Source organism: Bufo bufo, chromosome 2 (genome assembly GCF_905171765.1).
Source record: "Bufo bufo chromosome 2, aBufBuf1.1, whole genome shotgun sequence".
In the NCBI taxonomy this organism is placed as follows: Eukaryota; Metazoa; Chordata; class Amphibia; order Anura; family Bufonidae; genus Bufo; species Bufo bufo.
In genome coordinates, this window is record NC_053390.1 from 390,574,227 (window position 1) to 390,600,383 (window position 26,157).

General features: G+C 43.9%; 1 protein-coding gene across 1 annotated transcript in view; it reads right to left on the reverse strand.

Moving 5' to 3' along the window:
• The window catches only part of SLC44A1 (solute carrier family 44 member 1), a 164,782-nt gene extending 140,250 nt beyond the window's left edge, over positions 1–24,532 (reverse strand). Inside the window, exon 1 of the mRNA XM_040417211.1 lies at positions 23,962–24,532. Coding sequence (XP_040273145.1) covers positions 23,962–23,985 — 24 coding nt within the window. The 5' untranslated portion in view covers positions 23,986–24,532. The remainder of the gene's footprint in view (positions 1–23,961) is intronic.
• Between the last annotated feature and the right edge of the window lie 1,625 nt (positions 24,533–26,157).

The following is a 26,157-nucleotide window of genomic DNA, read 5'->3' on the forward strand; positions in this document are numbered from 1 at the left end:
CGGCCACATATGGGGTGTTTCTGTAAACAGCAGAGTCAGGGCAATAAAGATACAATCTTGTTTGGCTGTTAACCCTTGCTTTGTTAGTGGAAAAAATGGGTTAAAATGAAAAATTAGACAAAAAAATTAAATTCTCAAATTTCCTCCCCATTTGCCAATAACTCTTGTGCAACACCTAAAGGGTTAATAATGTATGCAAAATCAGTTTTGAATACCTTGAGGGGTGTAGTTTCTTAGATGGGGTCATTTTTGGGTGGTTTCTATTATGTAAGCCTCGCAAATCGACTTCAGACCTGAACTGGTCCCTAAAAATTTAGTTTTTGTAAATTTCTGAAAAATTTCAAGATTTGCTTCTAAACTTCTAAGCCTTATAACATCCCCAAAAAATAAAATATCATTCCCAAAACAATTCACACATGAAGTAGACATATGGGGAATGTAAAGTCATCACAATTTTTGGGGGTATTACTATGTATTACAGAAGTAGAGAAACTGAAACTTTGACATTTGCAAATTTTTCCAAATTTTTGGTAAATTAGGTATTTTTTTTGTGCAAAAAAAATAATTTTTTTGACTTCATTTTACCAGTGTCATGAAGTACAATATGTAACGAAAAAACAATCTCAGAATGGCCTGGATAAGTCAAAGCGTTTTAAAGTTATTAGCACTTAAAGTGACACTGGTCAGATTTCCAAAAAATGGCCTGGTCCTTAAGGTGAAAATGAGCCCGGTCCTTAAGGGGTTAATAACTATTTTTCCCCTTTGGGGCTAGAACCTGGGATCTTTTAATCCTTTGTCTATTCACCCTGATAGAGCTCTATTAGGGTGAATAGGATATTACACTCTCCCTGCTGCCCTGTGCATAGTACATACAGCAGCAGGAAGCTTAGCTTACCATGGCAGTCAGGGCTTCACTAGCGTCCTGGCTGCCATGATAACCGATTGGAGCCCCGGGATTACACTGCTGGGGCTCCGATCAGAAGCTGCCACTGCCACCAATGAGAGGAGGTGAGGGGACTCTGTGGCCACTGCCACCAATGTTTTTAATACTGGGGACGGGGGGGGGGGCGCACTGATACCACCAATGATCATAAACGTTCAAGATACAAATACAGCCGGCGGCAGAAACACATTGCCGGCACCCTGCCTCTGACAGGGTGCTGCGATCAGCGGCAGTTAATTGCAGCAGATCGCAGCGCCCTGTCAGAGGCAGGGTGACGGCAATGTGTTTCTGCCACCGCCTGCATTTGTAATGTATTAAAAGTTAGTTATCATTAGTGGTGCAGTGGCCACAGCCCCTCCTCTCCTCCGCCTCTCTGCGCTCTCATTGGAGGCAGCGGCAGCAGCACAGGGGGAGGGAGAGACTGCTTCCTTCTGCCCTGTGCTGCTGAGGGAACATGGCGCACGCTGAGAGCAGCGTGATTCATATTCTCCGATACTGGGCTGTGCAGTAGCACAGCCTAGTATCGATAAAAGTATTGATTGGGTATCGAACGTTCGATACCCGAAACAACCCTATTAAAAACCCACAGAATAAATGTAATGTGCCAGTTTTAAGTACAAAAACTGTAAAAACAGGGGAATTGAATTTTTTTCCTAATTACACCCCACTAATAGTTTTTCAAAGTTTACAATACATCATTTGGATGACCTGAGGATAGGTGATGAATATGAAAAAAGCAGACAACCACTTATAAAAAAAAGGGAGTGTGGATTAACAATCCTTATAGAAAGGGCAGGAGGTCCGTGCCCCTATTGTGGCTCACAAACAGAGGGTCCACAGTATACGGACACCGGCCCGTCACAGGGATCAAATAAATTTGGCAAACCTTACGTCAGCACTAGAGTTGAGCGAAGCGAGCTTTGGCTGGTTCATCCGAAGTCGCTTCATTCAAAACTTCTGAATAATACTGTACGGAGATTCGTCTCCATACAGTATTAGAAGCTCTTTTGCATGGGCATGCTGTTAACCTCTCCCCCCGGCGCTGACCAGCCCCAGGAACAGATAGGAGAAGCTCCGGCTGCCGGCAGATGTCATCCTGAGGAGGCTTCACTCCAGGCAGGGATGTAGAGGTAGACGTTGAGGGCAGAGGCGGCATCATATTCAGAGGCTGCAGCGGAGATATTGGCGGCGGCGGTGAGGACATCTCCAGGCAGCGCTTCAGCCATTCTTCTCCAATGCTTTCAGCCTTCTCGATCAGGTGACGTAGCAAGTCCTCCAAGTAATTTATCAGCATCTTCCACTGGAAAACATGGTCACTCCCTCCATCAGATGATGAGCAAAACTCAGAACAAAAACTGTCCAACACTTACATCCTTCTCTTCAGTTGAATCATCATGCCAAATATCATTAGGTTCAGATGGTGAATCCTGCTCTTTTTCTAGAAGATCTCAGAGAACTATTTACTTCAGATCTTATAAGAGACTTTAAGTTTCTGTAGAATGAGGGGGACTCTTTCGCCTCAGTCTTAGGCCATGAATCGAGGCGCCACAAAACGTGGATATCGACTGTGTGTGTGCAGTTTGTCCGGCCCTATGTTAAAAATGCCTATTCCCGTATACAAAACAAACAAGAATAGGACATGTTTTATCTTTTTTTGTGAGACACCGAATCGGACGTATGGTGTGCTGTTCGCATTCACAAAATACGGATTTACTTAGGTTAGTGAACCAGATTTTGCGCTAAAATATGATGCAATTTGTTGTTGCTTACAGAGATAGGAGTCAAGATTTTATATGCAACATTTTTGCGCTAAAATTGCGCCTGATCCTCTTTGATAAATCTAGTGCGGGTCTAGCAAGCCTGGCTAAATTTACGCTGTTTATAGGATGAGTAAATCTGCCTTAAAGAGGACCTTTCACTAGAATAAAAAATCTAAACTAACTATACAGATATGGAGAGCGGTGCCCAGGGATCTCCCTGCACTTACTATTATACCTGGGCACCGCTCCGTTCTCCCGGTATAGCCTCCGGTATCTTCATATGTTAGGCTCCACCCAGTGGAACCTGCCGACGTCTCCTTCTCCCATGCTGTAGCGCTGGCCAATCTCGCTGAGAGAAAAAAAAAACTCAGGCTATGAGCTGAGCGCTGCGATTGGCCAGCGCTACAGCATGGGAGGAGACGTCGGCAGGTTCCCCTGGGTGGAGCCTAACATATGAAGATACCGGAGGCTATACCAGGAGAACGGATCGGCGCCCAGGTATAATAGTAAGTGCAGGGAGATCCCTGGGCACTGCTCTCCATGTCTGTATAGTTAGTTTAGATTTTTTATTCTAGTGAAAGGTCCTCTTTAAGTGATAAAATGGTTGCATAAAATGTAGGACCTAATCACAAGATCAGAATTGCAAGATGGATCAAGGGTAATACTGGATAACTGTTCTGCAGCGGATTAGAGAGGTAATGTTATGGGCCCCCCAGAGCATTTAGCTTGGGGGACACATGTGGGCAATGGCACCATTAATTTAGTTAGGAAGGGTCCTATATGGTTCTGTCTCCCCCCCTCCCTTTTATTTTCTGTGTCTCCCCCTTTCCCGCTCTTTTATTTCAGATTTTACCTCAAGATTGAAATGTGGACTGGTTCCAGCTGGTTTAAGTAGATCTGTAGCTCCACAGCTGATTGGCTGATGCTGTGGGAGAATACCAGGTCCTGATTTGTAGCCCTGCTTTCGGCGGGAAGGATTTCTACTTTAAATTGTTGGGTTTTGCGGCGCTTCTGGGTCAGTTTGAAGAGGACCGGATCGTCGCTGAGGAGAATAATTGAGGCCTTGCTACGCCGCCTGATTGAGAAGGCTGAAAGTGCTGGCGGAGAAGAATGGCTGAAGCGCTACCTGGAGATGTCCTCACCACCGCCGCCACTATTTTAGGGATAAGGATTACTATTGATACTGTAAATATGGAATTTAGATTGTTAGAAGTTAAGTTAGATACAATTCGATTTTATTGCAACAGGAGGCTCCCATTGTGCATTAACTTTCTTTACTACTCCCATTAGCAGCAAGAATACCTATTACAACAGGTGAAAAAAGTTTCTCAGACAGGTATTAAATATGTAAATGAGGTAGTCCAAATAGCCAATCGGAGATCTCCTTAGTGTATAAGAGGTGCTGTTGATGTAGATTCTGCCTCTTTCTTGCTGCTCCCACAAGAGAAGATGTGTATTATTAATGTTATTTCTATATCACCGTTTACAATTTAATGCAATTGTAATTTAATGCATAAATATATAAGATTTAGAGTTATTATATCAAGTGATAAAGTCCGGTTTTCAGACCACTCAGAATAGCGTTTGTCCCCAGTCAAATTTCATGTTCTAAACTACTGTTTTGTTGCGATACTAATGGTCTCTGACTGCCGACTCGTTCTAATAAACTATTTCAGCCCTTAATGCCCTAAAATTTACCTCCGTCCCGTCTCCAGTCTCTAATCGCCATCTTCCTGCATTCAACACCGAAATCCCGTCTATCGCGAGATTTCGAGCGCTCCGCTCTTTTGACTGTGAGGTGATTGCGCGCGCTTTTCAAATTACCTCAGCGCAGCTAATCACCACAGAGTGTGTCACCTCGTCAGTTTTACTCCAGACATTATTAAATAAAAAAATATGTATATATATATATATATATATATATATATATATATATATATATATATATATATATATATATATATATATATATATATATATATACATACATACACACACACACACACACACACACTGCTCAAAAAAATAAAGGGAACACAAAAATAACATACTAGATCTGAATTAATTAAATATTCTTCTGAAATACTTTGTTCTTTACATAGTTGAATGTGCTGACAACAAAATCACACAAAAAAAAAAAATGGAAATCAAATTTTTTAACCCATGGAGGTCTGGATTTGGAGTCACACTCAAAATTAAAGTGGAAAAACACACTACAGGCTGATCCAACTTTGATGTAATGTCCTTAAAACAAGTCAAAATGAGGCTCAGTAGTGTGTGTGGCCTCCACGTGCCTGTATGACCTCCCTACAACATCGGTGCATGCTCCTGATGAGGTGGCGGACGGTCTCCTGAGGGATCTCCTCCCAGACCTGGACTAAAGCATCTGCCAACTCCTGGACAGTCTGTGGTGCAACGTGACGTTGGTGGATAGAGCGAAACATGATGTTCCAGATGTGCTCAATTGGATTCAGGTCTGGGGAACGGGCGGGCCAGTCCATAGCATCAATGCCTTCGTCTTGCAGGAACTGCTGACACACTCCAGCCACATGAGGTCTAGCATTGTCTTGCATTAGGAGGAACCCAGGGCCAACCGCACCAGCATATGGTCTCACAAGTGGTCTGAGGATCTCATTTCGGTACCTAATGGCAGTCCGGCTACCTCTGGCGAGCACATGGAGGGCTGTACGGCCCTCCAAAAAAATGCCACCCCACACCATTACTGACCCAATGCCAAACCGGTCATGCTGGAGGATGTTGCAGGCAGCAGAACGTTCTCCACGGCGTCACCAGACTCTGTCAGATCTGTTACGTGCTCAGTGTGAACCTGCTTTCATCTGTGAAGAGCACAGGGCGCCAGTGGCGAATTTGCCAATCTTGGTGTTCTCTGGCAAATGCCAAACGTCCTGCACGGTGTTGGGCTGTAAGCACAACCCCCACCTGTGGACGTCGGGCCCTCATATCACCCTCATGGAGTCTGTTTCTGACCGTTTGAGCAGACACATGAACATTTGTGGCCTGCTGGAGGTCATTTTGCAGGGCTCTGGCAGTGCTCCTCCTGTTCCTCCTTGCACAAAGGCGGAGGTAGCGGTCCTGCTGCTGGGTTGTTGCCCTCCTACGGCCTCCTCCATGTCTCCTGATGTACTGGCCTGTCTCCTGGCAGCGCCTCCATGCTCTGGACACTACGCTGACAGACACAGCAAACCTTTTTGCCACAGCTCGCATTGATGTGCCATCCTGGTTAAGCTGCACTACCTGAGCCACTTGTGTGGGTTGTAGACTCCGTCTCATGCTACCACTAGAGTGAAAGCACCGCCAGCATTCAAAAGTGACCAAAACATCAGCCAGGAAGCATAGGAACTGAGAAGTGGTCTGTGGTTACCACCTGCAGAACCACTCCTTTATTGGGCGCGTCTTGCTAATTGCCTATAATTTCCACCTGTTGTCTATTCAATTTGCACAACAGCATGTGAAATTGATTGTCACTCAGTGTTGCTTCCTTTGTGGACAGTTTGATTTCACAGAAGTGTGATTGACTTGGAGTTACATTGTGTTGTTTAAGTGTTCCCTTTATTTTTTTTGAGCAGTGTATATATATATTGGGAAGAAATAATTGTGATAAATCTTTCATCAAAGGACTTGACCAACTCTCAAGTGAGTGTTCTCAGTAAGGGACTTTCTTTTTGCCCAAGATCTGTTGCAAATTGGTTTGAGCTTGACTTTGATCTTCATGCTTTTTTCCGGGCCATTAAACTTAAGGTCTGGTTCCAGAACAAGGAGCGGATTGAGCATGCCAAGATGAGCGAGTTCTCTCTTGGCATGTTCGATCTCTCACTTGGAAGTAATTTTAATCCTGCCATTTGTGATCCTGCCATTGAGGCATACATGGCTGCGGTTAAGTCTGATATCCAGACATTAAGAGAGACACACTCTCCACAACCTTTCGGTCGCCCCAATGTAACTGTTGATGAGATTGCTGCTCTCAATGAATTAAAACGTGACCCCGCACTTACTATCAAGGCCGCTGACAAAGGTGGTGCGGTGGTTGTATTAGACACCTGCAAATATGTTGCAGAGGTATTGAGACAATTGAGCGACAATACCATCTACAGGCCCATTGATGCTGACCCTAAGTTCAAAATCGCTGAATCAATTAAAAATGTGTTGGCTATGGCCATAGACGCGGGGATCATAGATGAGGGACTTGTGGATTATCTTACAGTAACGCATCCAGTTACTCCGGTACTGTATGTGTTGCCTAAGATCCACAAGTCTCTCATTGATCCCCCCGGTCGACCTATTGTATCAGGGTCTGATTCAATTTTTAGCCATGTTGCCATTTTTCTGGACAGGATACTACGCAGTTTTGCATGTGGTGGTAGTTCTTTTATACAAGATACCACCGATTTCCTATTGAAGTTGCAGAAGATCGATTTAGCGGGTGTACAGGGGGTGACGTTAGCATCTTTTGATGTCACCTCTCTCTACACCTCAATTGATCACTGCAAGGGATTATCAGCAGTTTCCTACATGCTAGATAGATCTTCTATGACCAGTCAAGCTCAACATTTTATTTTGTCCCTCCTTGAAATTGTCCTGAGATCCAATTATTTTCTTTTCCAAGACTCTTACTATATGCAGGAGCAGGGCGTGGCAATGGGGTCCAACGTGGCCCCAACTTATGCGAATATCTTTATGCGTCGATTTGAGGAAGATGTCGTCTATGGAAGCCACCACTTCAAGCATGCTATGGCGTGGTGGCGGTACATAGACGACATCTTCCTCATCTGGACTGGCACCATTGACCAGCTCTGCGAATTTCACGAATTCCTCAATGGGTTTGACAAAGCACTTCAGTTCACCTTAGTGCATTCCCATACTGAAATGCAGTTTCTGGACACACTTGTGTACCTGACGGACGGCAAGTTGCACACGGCACTTTTTACAAAACCGACCGACAGGAACACACTGTTGACGTACAGTAGTAATCATCCCAAAAATATGATTAGATCTTTGCCCTATTCCCAGTACTTAAGAGCCAGACGTATAGTCTCAGATCAAGATCAGTTAGATAACACACTTGATGTATTAACCAACAAGTTCAAGCAACGAGGATATCCCTCCAAATTGCTGCATGATAAAAAAGAACTGGTCATGAAATTAGACAGGAACGATACTCTTTCCAATAAGGTACGCCAAACAAAATCGACCAGAATACCTTTTGTCTCCATGTACTCGGAACAGAGTATAGCAATAGGGAATATCATCCGACGCCATTGGGGTATATTGGGTGGTTGCCATAGTGCTGTAAAGGAATTTCACACACCACCCTTAATGTCCTACCGCAGATCTAAAAGTATCAAAGATCAGTTAGTTAAGGCTGACGTGGGGACTATAAAAAAATCGAGACAGACAACATTGACATCAAATAGCACAGGATGCTTCCCATGCTTATCATGTGTAAATTGCAAATATATCGTAAAAGGTAGAAACTTTGTACACCCACAAACTGGGGTAACATACCCGATACGATATTACTTAACTTGTGACTCCAGCTACATCATTTATGCACTCATATGTCCATGTAATTTAATCTACGTAGGCGAGACGACTACTGATTTTAAGACACGGCTTAATAATCATCGTCTAAGCATAAGAAAAAAACGGCTTGACTTGCCAGTGTCTAAACACTTTACGGACCTAAAACACACTGAAAGAGACCTTAGGTGTTGTATTATTGATTTTATTCCCATGCCCAGAAGAGGTGGCAACAGGGCTAATCTCCTCAACAGACGGGAGTTGAGGTGGATCCACACCCTTAATTCCCTCAAACCCTATGGTCTAAACGTGGACTATAGGATTGGGGTGGGTTAGGGCTTGTGGCTTGCCTCCATGCCGTATATTGTGGTGTTGATCGCTATTGTGTATATTGTGAGATTCGTGTATAAGACAACAAAACTTGTTTCTTTCTAATATCTTTGATTCATTTTGTATAATCGTTATACTTATTTTTTCTTTTTCTTTCTTTCCTTTTTTTAGTCTGCGGTAGGTGGGCCACGGAGCATGGAGTGAGGAGATATGAGGCTGTAGGTGTGGACGGCAAGCCTTCACATGGATAGTCTCCTTTTGTCAGTACATCCTTATGCTTGTAGAGGCATTTGGGTGCCTCTGTGATGACAGTCTGTTGTGTACATAATAGGTGTACAGGAGGAGATCCCTCCCCTATGGGGTGGCTATGAGTGGGTATTGATCACGGATACAGTGTGACCCCACACTTACGTGTGGGTGCGCAACTGATCTGGGACCGCGGAAGTGGGCTGCAGCTTTGTTGTTGTGGTGTCCCGTTTCTGCACTCACTCAGCCACTAATATAGGATTTAGGAGCACTGTTATGTGCCCCCACCTTAATTTGTTATTCATCGACTGTGACTAACAGAGGTCCCTGGCAATGCAGGCAGGATGCCCTGATCCAAGATGGCGTAAGAGACATCAGAAGGCCAATGCGCAGCTGCGGTTTTACAGGCACATCGCCACCCGGAAGTACGGCATGTACGTCACTGTGACATGCGCAGTCACACCACAGGCACGCCGCACCGCATGTATCATGTCAGCCATGTATGTTTTGCATCCTCCTTCACCCTCCGTCTGCCGGACCTACGTAGTAAGCACTCAAGCACTTTATCAGCGCACACAGCTGACATCACTTACTGTATGATTGGTAATTATGAAGTTCTCTTATGTTTTTGCATAATTCACTGTATGCTATATGTATTTTTTAACTATTCACTTATTATATGATCATGCACTGTTTTTTAATCATGTGATCTATTGTAATTCTATATGCACTGTATTTTAGACTTGATTATCTCAATTATTATGTATTGAGCACACCTGTATTGCACAATGATTGTATTCACTTACTGGCATATATACCCTGTGTTTTGTCTGTACACACCGCTTGAGAAAGGCTCACACATTGAGCCGAAACGTCGCCTGTCCCACATATGGGTAATTAAAGTTTTTTCTTCTTTTACTTTCTGGAGTGCTGCCCTTTTTTGCAATTTTATCTATTTGGATTGGCTTTATCCACATTGGGCCAGCTGCACCCATAGTTTTTCCTCTGACGGTGCTGCCACTGAACTTTTTTGTTTTTTATATATATATATATATATATATATATATATATATATATATACACACACACAGTGAGTGCAGAATTATTAGGCAAGTTGCATTTTTGAGGATTAATTTTATTATTGAACAACAACCATGTTCTCAGTGAACCCAAAAAACTCATTAATATCAAAGCTGAATATTTTTGGAAGTAGTTTTTAGTTTGTTTTTAGTTTTAGCTATTTTAGGGGGATATCTGTGTGTGCAGGTGACTTACTGTGCATAATTATTAGGCAACTTAACAAAAAACAAATATATACCCATTTCAATTATTTAATTTTTACCAGTGAAACCAATATAACATCTCAACATTCACAAATATACATTTCTGACATTCAAAAACAAAACAAAAACAAATCAGTGACCAATATAGCCACCTTTCTTTGCAAGGACACTCAAAAGCCTGCCATCCATGGATTCTGTCAGTGTTTTGATCTGTTCACCATCAACATTGCGTGCAGCAGCAACCACAGCCTCCCAGACACTGTTCAGAGAGGTGTACTGTTTTCCCTCCTTGTAAATCTCACATTTGATGATGGACCACAGGTTCTCAATGGGGTTCAGATCAGGTGAACAAGGAGGCCATGTCATTAGATTTTCTTCTTTTATACCCTTTCTTGCCAGCCACGCTGTGGAGTACTTGGACGTGTGTGATGGAGCATTGTCCTGCATGAAAATCATGTTTTTCTTGAAGGATGCAGACTTCTTCCTGTACCACTGCTTGAAGAAGGTGTCTTCCAGAAACTGGCAGTAGGACTGGGAGTTGAGCTTGACTCCATCCTCAACCCGAAAAGGCCCCACAAGCTCATCTTTGATGATACCAGCCCAAACCAGTACTCCACCTCCACCTTGCTGGCATCTGAGTCGGACTGGAGCTCTCTGCCCTTTACCAATCCAGCCACGGGCCCATCCATCTGGCCCATCAAGACTCACTCTCATTTCATCAGTCCATAAAACCTTAGAAAAATCAGTCTTGAGATATTTCTTGGCCCAGTCTTGACGTTTCAGCTTGTGTGTCTTGTTCAGTGGTGGTCGTCTTTCAGCCTTTCTTACCTTGGCCATGTCTCTGAGTATTGCACACCTTGTGCTTTTGGGCACTCCAGTGATGGTGCAGCTCTGAAATATGGCCAAACTGGTGGCAAGTGGCATCTTGGCAGCTGCAGGCTTGACTTTTCTCAGTTCATGGGCAGTTATTTTGCGCCTTGGTTTTTCCACACGCTTCTTGCGACCCTGTTGACTATTTTGAATGAAACGCTTGATTTTTCGATGATCACGCTTCAGAAGCTTTGCAATTTTAAGAGTGCTGCATCCCTCTGCAAGATATCTCACTATTTTTGACTTTTCTGAGCCTGTCAAGTCCTTCTTTTGACCCATTTTGCCAAAGGAAAGGAAGTTGCCTAATAATTATGCACACCTGATATAGGGTGTTGATGTCATTAGACCACACCCCTTCTCATTACAGAGATGCACATCATCTAATATGCTTAATTGGCAGTAGGCTTTCGAGCCTATACAGCTTGGAGTAAGACAACATGCATAAAGAGGATGATGTGGTCAAAATACTAATTTGCCTAATAATTCTGCACTCCCTGTATATTATATATATATATATATATATATATAAATAAAATCTCCTACCCAATTGTAAGTATACCTGTCACATTTACATTACATTTACTTATATGCATTTACACTAGCATGCATTCAGCTAATATATACTGGTCTGTATATATTTATACGGATTAAGTATATTCCTGAATGCGTGTATTGGTGTGTATGTATCTATAAAACATTCATTTAAATTTTCCCATTTTTCTTTTTCTATTCATATTCTTTATTTAGTAATATGAATCCCTCTGAAGAACAACTTAATCCCCAATCCACTCAATCCATACCCATTGGCTATGAGGTGTTAATTTTGGATTCCATTCAACAAATGGTCGATCAATCCGTATCTAAATCTGTATCAGTTGCAATACAGTCAGCCATGGTATCCATTCAGGATTCCATTTCAAAATCCCTTTCCTTGGTAGTAAACCAAAGGCTTCCTCAAAATTATCCTTCTACTCCAACTGACAATTTCCTCTCAGCGGAGGCTTCAGTTACAGAACTTGCCAAAGGTTTTAAAAAGAAATCAGGCAAAATCAACCAAAAAGAAGATTTACAGACGACCCAAAATCCCACACCATGGGAAAGGGTCAAAATCCCAATAAATGTCCGCATAAACCTTGCGGTAATGATAATGGTGGCGAAAATCCCCACAAAAGACCCTCCACCTGGGAGGAGAATACCAATAGCCGGGTTATGACAGCCAGTAAGAGGGCTAAGTTTATCTCTTACAAAGAAATATCTTCCTCCTCATTATCAGATGATTCTGATTCAGTTTTAAGGGACGAGTTACCATTTTATCATGAGGATGACTATCCTGAGGATACGGAGGAATTCTCTTCAACTAGCCAAATCCCTGAATCTCTAATTCTAGACAGTCAGGGTATTCCCTTTTTCAACCCCGATCAGATAAAAACACCCTAGATCTGGAGAATGGGTCCCCCAATCTCAAATTTCTAAATTTTTGATGCTTTGGGTTAATAAATCCTTGGATAGATCCTCCAGGAACAAACTAAAAGCCGAATGTCCTAGACCCACTTTGCCACATAAAAAATCCCTGACTCCAGAGTTAGATCCCATCATTTTTAAATATTTAAATAAAACGGGGAAAAATCCCAAAAGGGGTCTGGACAGATCATTTAAACTTTGTCAGGACAAACTTTTAGATTTATTAGGACCCCTCACTAAAATATTAGACTTATCAGAACAAGCCGTTATTACAGGAGAACCAGTAGACACGTCAGTCCTACGTGGCTGGGCCCAAAGGGCCATCTGTTTCTTCGGAAACATTAACTCAGCCCTGAGTGCGGAAAGAAAACGAAACATCCTGATGAAATTAGACCCTCAGCTCACTCATTTGGCCAATTCTGACCCTGATGAGTCTGCTGATGGTCTCCTCTTTGGGGATTCCCTCATTAAAGAGATAGGGAAATTCGTTGGAGTATTTTCCTCCCTCGATAAAGCCAAAACGTCTTTGAAAAAATTCGGTCAGCCCAAAATTATTAGCAGGGCTGGGAAAGGCAGGGGCCGCTTTCCCAGCCGAACTTCACAGTTCAGACAAACCCAGCAGGCTCCCTTCCAATCAGACAGACCTACCACCTATACACCGTCCACCACACCATTTTTCCCTACCAGAGGACGCCCATGGAGAACCCGAGGCCAGCGAGGTTTCCCTAGATCCAGACCCTCATCAGGTAAGCTTTTCTATCCCAAACTATTCCCACTTTCCTCTAGGGGGAAGACTGAAACATTTTTTCCAAATATGGTCTAACCTCAGATTTATGGATCCTGAACACCATCTCAGGATATCTGATAGATTTCTAATCCTTCCCCTCACAGAACCGCATCCCTCAACCAATACATTTCTCCAATTTAGACCAAGACCTCAAAGAGTCAGAGATAATAGATCTTTTCCACAAGAAAGCTATCATTCAAGTACCACCTCTATCCCCAGGTTTCATCAGCAACATCTTTTTAGTAAAAAAGAAAGATGAGGGTCACAGACCTGTCATAAATTTGAAAACCCTCAACAATTTTGTGACTTACCATCATTTCAAAATGGAGGGAATTCACCTTCTCAGGGATCTCTTACTCCCTCAAGATTGGCTAATAAAAATAGATCTAAAAGACGCTTATCTCACTGTACCCATACACCCTTCCCATCAACCTTTTCTACAATTTTTCTGGAACAATCAGAAAAGGCAATTCACTTGTCTCCCATTTGGCCTTTCATCAGCCCCATGGTGTTTCACCAAATTAATGAAACCAGTGATATCATCCCTAAGATCCCGAGGTGTACGTCTAATCATATATTTAGACGACATCCTAATTATGGCACAAACACTCTCACTAATCCTTACGCATTCACAATGGACCATTTCTCTTCTAACCAATCTTGGTTTTCTGATCAATTACAAAAAATCTATCCTATCCCCATCCAAAGAACTAGAGTTCCTGGGCTTCAACATCAATACCGACTCTGCTCTGTTGAGTCTTCCTACCAAAAAACTCACATTAATTCGAAGAGAAATCCGTTCAGTACTAAACAAACATCTAGTTTCACTGAGGACCATTGCCCGGATTGTGGGCCTCTTATCGGCCTCCATACAAGCAATCTTCCCCGCCCCATTACACTACAGAGCCCTCCAACGTCTAAAAACGCAAAATTTACGAGAAGGGTTACAATATTCAGACAAAGTTCCACTATCCCCGGAAGCCAAAGAAGAACTTCTTTGGTGGCTTCAACATATTCAGATCTGGAATGGAAAAATGATATTCAACTCCCTACCAGATCTGATACTAGAATCAAACGCCAGCCTATCGGGATGGGGCGCTCGTTGTAGCCCTTACTCCACAGGAGGAAAATGGTCAGACTCAGAATCTCAACTACACATCAATTGTCTGGAATTACTAGCCGCCTTTTTCGCCATGAAAAGTTTCGCGAAAGACAAATCACACTGCTGCATCCTTCTACGTATGGACAATATTGCAGCAGTTCAATACATCAACCGTTTCGGGGGCACCACTTCCAAGATTCTAACTGACATTGCCAAAGAATTTTGGCACTTCTGTCTAGACAGGGATATCACCTAAAAAGCAGAATACCTTCCAGGTTTGATGAACTCAGTCGCCGATTGGAATTCCCGATACCTTTCGGATTCCAGCGATTGGCAATTACACCCGCTCATCTTTCAACAGATCAACAATTTATGGGGTCCCCTCCTCATAGATCTATTTGCTTCTCGACTGAACACCCAACTTCCCACCTTCTTCAGCTGGCGTCCGGATCCAGAAGCCTTAGCCATAGACGTTCTCCGCCAAATTTGGCCTCAGGAACGTCTCTACGCTTTTCCCCCATTTGCACTAATCCCCAGGGTTCTACTTCAGACAATAGCACAAAATTCCACACTAGTGATCATCACCCCATGGTGGCAGTCTCAAACATGGTTTCCCACATTACTCAGTCTGACGATAGATATCCCGAGAATTCTTTCTTCTCCCCAAGATCTTCTCCGAGACCCTTCGTGACACCTACACCCTCTGATCCTTTCGGGACACCTAACATTAATAGCTTGGTTGATTTCAGGCAACCAACAATTGATTTCGGACTTTCACAATCTACTATCGACATCCTCTCCGACGCATGGGCCCCGGGAACCAAAAAGGCTTTTAGATCAGCCTGGAAAATTTGGCTTCATTGGTGCACTCAACGAGACTTGGATCCCATTCAAGCACCTGTTACCCACATATTAAATTTTCTTTCTGAATCATTCAATATGGGGAAGGCTTATAGGACCATAAACCTTTATCGTTCCGCAATTTCATCAGAACATGCCCCTATTAACTCCATCCCAGTCGGTAAACATCCAATGATTTGTAGACTCATGAAAGGCATTCGTTTTAGAAACCCTCCAAAACCTAGGTACCATTCCAGTTGGGACGTTACCTCCCTTCTAAATCTTTTTTCTAACTGGGAAGACAATGAACATCTTTCACTAAAATTACTCTCTTTTAAAATCACAACCCTTTTATGTCTCATCTCCATAAAAAGGGTGTCAGACGTTAGAGCCTTAGACATTTCTCACAGATCCTTCACCCTTAACGGAGTAACTTTCCAAATAACCAGAAGAACCAAAACCAACCTACACATGGTTTTTTACCCGGCTTTCCCTTCTAACGATAAACTAAGCATTGTCCGTTGTTTAAAAACATACGAATCCATGACCCAATCTTTACGCTCTCCTCAATCTTCACAACTTCTTATTTCTTTTCGTAAACCACAACTTCCAGTGTCCTCCCCTACATTAGCAAGATGGATTAAACTTACCATGCAAATGGCAGGGATTAATACGACAATATTTGGCCCACACTCTATCCGAGGAGCGGTTTCCACTAAAGCATTCCAAAAAGGTGCTTCTCTCTCTGAGATTTTGAAGGCCGCGGACTGGTCTTCAGAATCCACTTTTAAAACATTTTATTTCAAACCCGATACTCATGTATCCATGTCTATCATTTAATTATGGTTATGTCATTTAGCTTTAAACTTGCACAATGGGAGCCTCCTGTTGCAATAAAATTGGAGATTTTCCTAGCTATTGTAACGGAAAATATAGATTTTATTGAAGACAGGAGGCGAGCATTGTCCCCCCCTTTTAACCCAACCCTAATCGTTTTTTATATATATTTTCTATCTCTATAGCATACTAGAATATCTTCAACCCTTCAATCCTCCATCAATCTTCCAATGTTCCTGTTACTCCAGATTTGTCTCATCTAGATCTACTTTATATTATTTTATGGTCAAGATCCGTTTAATTTCAAGTTGTTTCATCTCAAGTCACCATCAAGAAAGAGGCAGAATCTACATCAACAGCACCTCTTATACACTAAGGAGATCTCCAATTGGCTATTTGGACTACCTCACTTACATATTTAATACCTGTCTGAGAAAAACTTTTTTCACCTGTTGTAATAGTTATTCTTGCTGCTAATGGGAGTAGTTAAGAAAGTTAATGCACAATGCTCGCCTCCTGTCTTCAATAAAATCTATATTTTCCGTTACAATAGCTAGGAAAATCTCCAATTGTCTCCTTGTTAAGAAAGAAGAAATGTACGTTGAAGGATGTGCAGTCTGTACTATGTTCACTTAATTTTGCTAGTAGAATAATACTGATGCATAGTTTTTTCTAAGCGCCTATATTTTGCCACCAGAGGCTTGAAATCACCTAGTTCACATATTCGCCTTACAAAATGTCTAAAAGATGATTTATCTATTTGGTTTGATTTTCTGAATAATTATAATGGTGCTAGTTGTTTGCAAGAAGAATTTGTGGATTCTGTTGCACTGGGCCTTTTCACGGATGCAGCTGGTAGTAGTGGCTACGGCGCATTTTGGAATGGCAATTGGTCAGCTGAGCAATGGCCTAATTCATGGGTGAAAGCTGGAGTGACTAGTAACATTGTGCTGTTAGAGCTTTTTGCTGTAGTAGTGGCAGTAGTAATTTGGGGTTCTGAATTTAGTAATAAAAGGATTTTATTGCATACTGATAATAAAAGGTGTTCTATTTGCTATTAACACTTTGGAGGCACTTGGTCCTTTTTTGCATGCAATGTAACATTTGGATTAAAGCTAATTATGTTACAGGTGCTTTCAATAGCTTGGCTGATTCTCTATCTCGTTTGCATCTTGCGAGATTCTGAGAACTTGCTCTGGAGGCAGAGCTTGAAGGGATCCCTTGCCCCGGTCATCTTTGGGATTAATTACTGAAAATATCAAAATGTTCTCTGGCTCCAAGAACATGGGCTGCATATGCAGCCGCATGGCGGGATTGGCTATTGCTCAAAGATGCGGCCTCTGTGATTTGTAATGGTGACGATTGTAGTTTAGGATTATTATTAGTCGCTAATTTGTGTGAAAGAAATCCATCTTTTTATGCAGTGTCTAAGGCTACTTTCACACTAGTGGCAGGTCAGATCCGTCCTGCCGCTCCGTCCCCATTGACTATAATGGGGACAGGGGCGGAGCTCCGGCGCAGCATGGCAGTTCGCGGTGACAGGCCGCCGGACTTAAAAGTCGGACATGCAGTATTTTTAGTCTGGCGGCCTTTCGCTGTGCACTGCCGGAGCTCCGCCCCTGTCCCCATTATAGTCAATGGGGACGGAGCGGCGGTCCGGCGGCACAGCGAAATAGCGGCAGGACGGATCCGACAGGGTGAACAGCGTTGGGATTCTCATAGAGTTAAGCTTTATGTTAGACCTGGATTTAATTTTGTCAGACCAATTTAAATTCTATTTTACAGGTAGTCATTTTGTGGTATGGATTGTAGGCCACTCATTTATATTTTGGGCTCAGAAGCAAGCTGAACAAAGATCTTATTCAGCAAATTTATAATTCGACAGCTTGTCTTTGCAGGTCTTTTGGCTGGGTGTTAGAGTACTAGTTTGGAAACGATTAATTGATGAAATCTGTAAATCAATTGCAAAATGGCCTGCCCCTAATCTTCTGTTAATTTATGTGGGTGGTAACGACATTGTGAAGGTGAAGACTTGTGATTTGTTATGGAAAATGAAAAGAGATTTAGCTTTAATTCAATGCATTTTACCTTATAGCAAGTTAATTTTTTCAGAAATCGTTCCAAGGTTGGTTTGGTTTAGAGAGGATGCATTTTTTCTATATTAGAAAACGGGTAAATAGGGCTATGGAAAAAAAAATTCCATTACTCGATGGTTGTACTTATAGGCATGTTGATCTTGAAGGCTTTGTGCCGGGGTTATACAGAGCAGATGATGTTCATCTGTCCAACATAGGTATTAATATCTTTAATATTGGTCTGCAAAATGCGATCGAAAAATGGCTGCAATGCTTGTGGGGGGCCTCACCTTTTTATCTAATGGTTTGATGGTTCGTTAAATTAAGATGATTGTGGTTTTTAATTATTTATTAAATTAATTGTTATGGTTTTACCCTTAAAGGGGTTTTCTCATCTCAGACAATGGGGGCATATCGCTAGGATATGCCCCAATTGTCTTATAGGTGCTGGTCCCACCGCTGGGACCCGCACCTATATCGAGAACGGAGCCCCGAAAGTGAAGGAGAGTGCACTGCGCATGCGCAGCCGCCCTCCATTAATTTCTATGGGGCCACCGAAAATAGCCGAGCACTGGCTCAGCTATTGCTGTCTGCCCTATAGAAATGAATGGGAGCATGGGCCGCGCATGCGCGGCGCGCTCCCATTCACTTCTATGGGAGAGGCGGGGGATTAGCGCTTGGTGGTGAACGGACCCCGGGAAATCTGGGGTCCTCCAGCCACAGCGCTCCCCGCTCCATTCTCAATATAGGTGCGGGTCCCAGTGGTGGGACCCGCACCTATCAGACAATGGGGGCATATCCTAGCTATATGCCCCCATTGTCTAAGATGGGAATACCCCTTTAATAAAGCAGTGGTCATTTTATTGCAAAGAGGAAGTTGTTGTGTGTTTATTTTTAGCAGTAAGTTATAGCAATGTAGAAAGGCGCCATTTGCCTCTATGTTATGGGGCCCCCAGAGCGTTTAGCTTGGGGGACACATGTGGGCAATGGCACCATTAATTTAGTTAGGTAGGGTCCTATATGGTTCTGTCTCCCCCCAAGATTGAAATGTGGACCGGTTCCAGCTGGTTTGAGTAGATCTTCTGAGGCAGCTGTAGCTCCACGGCTGATTGGCTGTTACTGTTGGAGAATACCAAGTCCTGATTTGTTGCCCTGCTTTCGGAGGGAAGGATTTCTTCTTCAAAAATTGTGGGGTTTAGCGGCGCTTCTGGGTCAGTTTGAAGAGGCCCAGATCGTCGCCCCACCCTCCCTAATTATTTTTTCTTATCTGTCGCTTTGCTTCATTAGAGGGGCTGTATCACTCAGTGTTTCTAAGTGGATTTCGGTATTTATCTAATGGTTTGATGGTTCGTTAAATTATGATGAATGTGGTTTTTAATTATTTATTATGGTTTTACCCTTAAAGCATTGTAGCCGTTTAATTCCAAAGAAGAAGTTGTTGTGTGTTTATTTTGAGCAATAAGTTATAGCAATGTAGAAAGGTGCCATTGGCCTCCGTGTACAAGTCATACGTCCATAAACATGGAAGGCACCAAGAGATATGACAGATGCCTCCCAGAGAAGGACACCATGGTGACATCACTCCTGGTCATAGGTATCACCGATGGATGCTCTACTTCTCTTCATAACATCCTCTACCTGCGAGCTCCACGTATCTAGGGCAGCACTATGCGCAGGACAAATTCCTCCGGAGAAGTGTGAAGATGTGTGGTGGCATTCAGCCTGACAGTTCTGAATGGGAATGCTCAGCAGGCTTACAATAAATCCTACATGACCTGGATTTCAGAAAGGTGACCTTAATGGCAGGACTAGAAACGCATCAGTTGATCCTGTCATGTATAATTGCCTAGTCACACACAAGAGGAAGACCTTACCCAGCTATAAAACGACATCATCCAATATCTTTCATAAATAACATGTCTGCCTGGCGTCATGCAGCTTGGTATTTCAGCCACCAATGTGTATGCAGATCTTCAGATCAATGCACTAACACCTGAAAAGTGAAGTTTACACACTGGTATAATATTATAAAATATTTGGGCACTAACCTTAATGTCATAGCACATCAATTAGTTCCTGCTTAGTAAATGCAGCAGGCCAAGGGTTAAAGGGGTAGTCCAGTGATGTACAGTTATGCATTCATTGGGGGGGGGGGAAGCACCTCCACAGGGTGTTGGGTCCCAAACTCATGATCACTGGGGGTCCCAGCAGTAGAATCGCAAGATTTGTTTGTTTACTGCCAATGACATCCGGGGCTTCTCATCACTATGCTAAGCGGAGGCTTCCACCTAGCAGTGAGCCCGGTGACGTCGCCGGTACAGATGGGTGGTCTCTAGCGCTGCCGGAGGCTGGTCCTATGCATATGTGGTCTATAAAAAAAGAGCAACTTATAGCCAAGAACCGGCCTTGAACCTAGAAAACCCCTTTAAGTGGCAGCAAGACTTGGCAAGTAAATACACAGAGACCTCTATCTATTCTGGACATCATGAAACTGGAGGACAGCAGTGACTGGCACAGATCAAGTGTGCTCTGTGATCCAATACATGGTAGGTTGGCGTCTACAGTCGTGGCCAAAAGTTTTGAGAATTAGATAAATATTGGAAATTGGAAAAGTTGCTGCTTAAGTTTTTATAATAGCAATTTGCATATACTCCAGAATGTTATGAAGAATGATCAGATGAATTGCATAGTCCTTCTTTGTCATGAAAATTAAAGGGACTCTGTCACCACTTTCTAACCCCCCCTTTTAAAAGTATTGTTATCTCCATGGCGCCCCTGTGATTACAAAGGTGTTGTTAGAAGATAAATTCGCCGTCTCCTTTTGATAAAAAGAGCTTTTATCTAACCTGTCAATCTTCTTGATAAGGTGCCCAGGGCGTTTCTGTTGGTCTCAAGCTGCCACCCGCCGCCGCCGCTGTTGGTGCCCAGCTCCTCCCCCGATGCTTTCAGCGCCGCCTGAATGTGATGAAATACGCCTCCGGCTCTCGCTCAGTGCCCCCTCCTCCTTTTCAAAGATCGCGCGCGTGCGCACAGGCCTGTGCCTGATGCGCCCGTGCGGACATTTACAATCAGCCTCATTGAGCAAAGTGCGCATGCGCGCACTTCGCTCAATGAGGCTGATTGTAAATGTCCGCACGGGCGCATCAGGCACAGGCCTGTGCGCACGCGCGCGATCTTTGAAAAGGAGGAGGGGGCACTGAGCGAGAGCCGGAGGCGTATTTCATTACATTCAGGCGGCGCTGAAAGCATCAGGGGAGGAGCTGGGCACCAACGGCGGCGGCGGGCGGCAGCTTGAGACCAACAGAAACGCCCTGGGCACCTTATCAAGAAGATTGACAGGTTAGATAAAAGCTCTTTTTATCAAAAGGAGACGGCAAATTTATCTTCTAACAACACCTTTGTAATCACAGGGGCGCCATGGAGATAACAATACTTTTAAAAGGGGGGGTTAGAAAGTGGTGACAGAGTCCCTTTAACTTAATCCCAAAAAAACCTTTCCACTGCATTTCATTGCTGTCATTAAAGGACCTGCTGAGATCATTTCAGTAATCGTCTTGTTAACTCAGGTGAGAATGTTGACGAGCACAAGGCTGGAGATCATTATGTCAGGCTGATTGGGTTAAAATGGCAGACTTGACATGTTAAAAGGAGGGTGATGCTTGAAATCATTGTTCTTCCATTGTTAACCATGGTGACCTGCAAAGAAACGCGTGCAGCCATCATTGCGTTGCATAAAAATGGCTTCACAGGCAAGGATATTGTGGCTACTAAGATTGCACCTCAATTTATAGGATCATCAAGAACTTCAAGGAAAGAGGTTCAATTCTTGTTAAGAAGGCTTCAGGGCGTCCAAGAAAGTCCAGCAAGCGCCAGGATCGTCTCCTAAAGAGGATTCAGCTGCGGGATCGGAGTGCCACCAGTGCAGAGCTTGCTCAGGAATGGCAGCAGGCAGGTGTGAGCGCATCTGCACGCACAGTGAGGCGAAGACTTTTGGAATATGGCCTGGTGTCAAGAAGGGCAGCAAAGAAGCCACTTCTCTCCAAAAAAAACATCAGGGACAGATTGATCTTCTGCAGAAAGTATGGTGAATGGACTGCTGAGGACTGGGGCAAAGTCATATTCTCCGATGAAGCCTCTTTCCGATTGTTTGGGGCATCAGGAAAAAGGCTTGTCCGGAGAAGAAAAGGTGAGCGCTACCATCAGTCCTGTGTCATGCCAACAGTAAAGCATCCTGAGACCATTCATGTGTGGGGTTGCTTCTCATCCAGAGTGGGCTCACTCACAATTTTGCCCAAAAACAAAGCCATGAATAAAGAATGGTACCAAAACACCCTCCAACAGCAACTTCTTCCAACAATCCAACAACAGTTTGGTGAAGAACAATGCATTTTCCAGCACGATGGAGCACCGTGCCATAAGGCAAAAGTGATAACTAAGTGGCTCGGGGACCAAAACGTTGACATTTTGGGTCAATGGCCTGGAAACTCCCCAGATCTTAATCCCATTGAGAACTTGGTCAATCCTCAAGAGGCGGGTGGACAAACAAAAACCCACTAATTCTGACAAACTCCAAGAAGTGATTATGAAAGAATGGGTTGCTATCAGTCAGGAATTGGCCCAGAAGTTGATTGAGAGCATGCCCAGTCGAATTGCAGAGGTCCTGAAAAAGAAGGGCCAACACTGCAAATACTGACTCTTTGCATAAATGTCATGTAATTGTTGATAAAAGCCTTTGAAACGTATGAAGTGCGTGTAATTATATTTCACTACATCACAAAGATCTAAAAGCAGTTTAGCAGCAAACTTTGTAAAAACTAATATTTGTGTCATTCTCAAAACTTTTGGCCACGACTGTAGACACATGTACAACCAAAGTGTGCCAATCATAATGGAAACTGGCCAGGCTGTGCCAACAGTGCATTTCACATTGGATATTGGGCACGTTATGACTGTCCTAAGATGATGCACATTTTAAATGGGTGCAGGTGCCCAATCTTGAACATGCACCACATAGCTCTAGGACTGAACTGGCATCAGCTAGTGCACAAACACGAGAAATACAGAATAAGCAATCTCCACAACCTGTAACCTAATAAAAATTGCAAGACGCGCCATTCCCAGGTGCCCCGCAGTGAGGGAGCTGGACGCGATGGAGAAGTCTTTGTGGCACATACAATGACCTCTTTCTTCACTGAGATACATACGGCACCGGAAATGAGATACAGACATACATACGGCACCGGAAATGAGATACAGACATACATACGGCACCGGAAATGAGATACAGACATACATACGGCACCGGAAATGAGATACAGACATACATACGGCACCGGAAATGAGATACAGACGTACATACGGCACCAGGGTTTTCTTGGGAAAGGCTCCCCTATAAGAGAACCTGTCCATGGTGCTACTTGTGCGGCTCCCACACATGAACGTCTGAGGACCACGGTGGACAGAAACCGTAACATCCACCTGTCAGATTTAGGGTATGTTCACCCCTCGGCACTGGTTACAGCGTGGATTTGGTGCTGAAAACCATGCCAAATCCACCTCCTACTGTTTTACTTTATACAACCAAGAATGCACAAACCCTTAGGGTACGACCACACCGTCAGGTTTCTGCATGCAATTTTGGAAGCCAAAACCAGGAGTGAATTAAATGAGAGGAGAAGTCTTATCTGTCCTTTGTACTTTCTCTGCTTTTAGGATCCACTCCCGATTTTGGCTTCCCAAACCACATCAGGGAACCTGACCGTGTGGATGTAGCCTTAGATCAGGACGGTCAGTGGCGACCAATGGAAATATCGGTGTCAATATGAAATCCTGACTTCTCCACCATGTAGGGAACTTTTCTCCCCAGAAGTCCCAGTACAGGAGACTCACCTGCGTGCTCCCACAGCATCCCATGGTGCTCCCTCTCTTCAGCTCTGGTCTCCGGTGGGGTATTCCCAGGGGCTGGCCAGTCAGTGGGTAACTCCTATAGGGCAGGGTGTGGGGGTGAAGGAAGGGGGGAGGGTGCAGAATGGAACACACACTGGAAAAACAGGAAACAATAAAAGTGAAAGGAACGAGGACCGCAGTGCACACGGGCAGTCGCCGCCTGACAAGAACGCCGTCTTCTCAGAGCTGCGGCTTCCTTCTAGGGGGAGGACGAGTCCCATCTGCTGCGCCTGTCACAGGCTGCCATGGCGCTGGGAGGAAGGAAAAGGCGACGGCAGAACGGGCGCGCTTCCCTCCTCTGCCCGGCACGGGAGCGTCTAGATAGAACGGTTGTGTCTAGAATGGAACTGCTCCTGCTTGGAATGATGACGCAGGAGTCACGTGCTGCAGGCTGGTCATGTGACTGCTCTCACACCGGCGGCGAAGCCTTGATTGTGCTGGGGTGCTGAACTGGCGCGCAGCTTGGCCCGTGTCTGGTTCTGGAGGGGTTAACGTGCGGCTGAATGACTGGAAAGAGATCATATTAATTCTATATATAAACTCCTGAATTTCCAACAGCTGTCCCTTTTTTCAGACACCAATGGGCGTGGTTATGTAAGCCCCATCTGTAAATGGTCAGTCCCATGTAGTTTGGGCGTTAGTGGGGCGGGGCCTATTTGTCCTACTGTTTCCCAAATTACCACATTTATTTATTTATATATATATATATATATAGATCCAGAAAAAAGAGCGGCACTCCGGTAGATAAAAGCAAAGTGAACCCTTTATTCACACAGGTGGTGCAACGTTTCGGCTCCAGGCATGAGCCTTCTTCAATGGCTTGAAGAAGGCTCATGCTTGGAGCCGAAACGTTGCACCACCTGTGTGAATAAAGGGTTCACTTTGCTTTTATCTACCGGAGTGCCGCTCTTTTTTCTGGATCCATTGATTGGGGCTGTAAGTCTAATCCCCCTGAGACGTGCACCCGTTTTCTCCTACTTGTGCCAGTGCCGCCATTTTTCTTCCTTTATATATATATATATACGGTGTTCGGCTACTTTCACACTAGCGGCACGGACCTCCGGCAGGCTGTTCCGTCAGGTGAACAGCCTGTCGGATCCGTCCTGCCACTAGTGACCATGTGCCTCCGGACTGCCGCTCCATCCCCATTGACTACAATGGGAGCGGAGGCATGGCAGCGCACGGCGAGAGGCTGCCGGAATAAAACTACGACATGTCCGACATTTATTCCGGCAGCCTCTCGCTGTGCCTCCGCCGGAACTCCGCCCTGCCCCCATTATAGTCAATGGGGACGAAGCGGCAGTCCAGGGGTGCAGGACACACCCGCCGGAACTCCGCCCTGCCCCCATTATAGTCAATGGTCTATAAAGCTATTATAGTCAATGGGGACGAAGCTGCAGTCCAGGGCCGCTAGTGTGAAAGTAGCCTTAGCCAGTAAATATAAGATGAAAAAACTCTAAGAATCCTCAGTGGTTGATACCTTTTAATGGCTAACTGAAAAGATGATGACAAAATTGCAAGCTTTCGAGGCTACTTGGGCCTCTTCGTCAGGAGTCTCTTAAGACAGTGTCTGAAGATTCACAAATTTATACACCAAAGTACATAGAAGTAATGAAGTGGATGATATCAGTATGAGTGGAGGAGGAAACAGTTGTAACAGTAAATTGTAGGAGGATTATAGATAAGAAGTGTGAAAGTTTTATTGTCCTCTGATGTTCAGGCCATGAATGCGATGAACCAAAGAGGTCTGAGGGCCACAATCCTTAAGACGTGTAGGCAGATATAAATCCACGAGACACATTCATTTCTGATCTGAGTGTGTCAAAGGTTATCATGAACTTGTATTCCCAGATTCTCCTGTCCCTCTGTGATTTGAAATTCCCCTTCAACCCTGGGCCTATTTTCAGGCCATTTTTTGCAAATCTGACCAGTGTCACTTTATGTGGTAATAACTTTAAAACGCTTTTACTTATCCAGGCCATTCTGAGATTGTTTTCTCGTCACATATCGTACTTCATGACACTGGTAAAATGGTCAAAAAAAATCATTTTTATTTATAAAAAAAATACCAAATTTACCCAAAAAATTGAAAAATTAGCAAATTTCCAAATTTCAATTTCTCTACTTTTATTATAGATA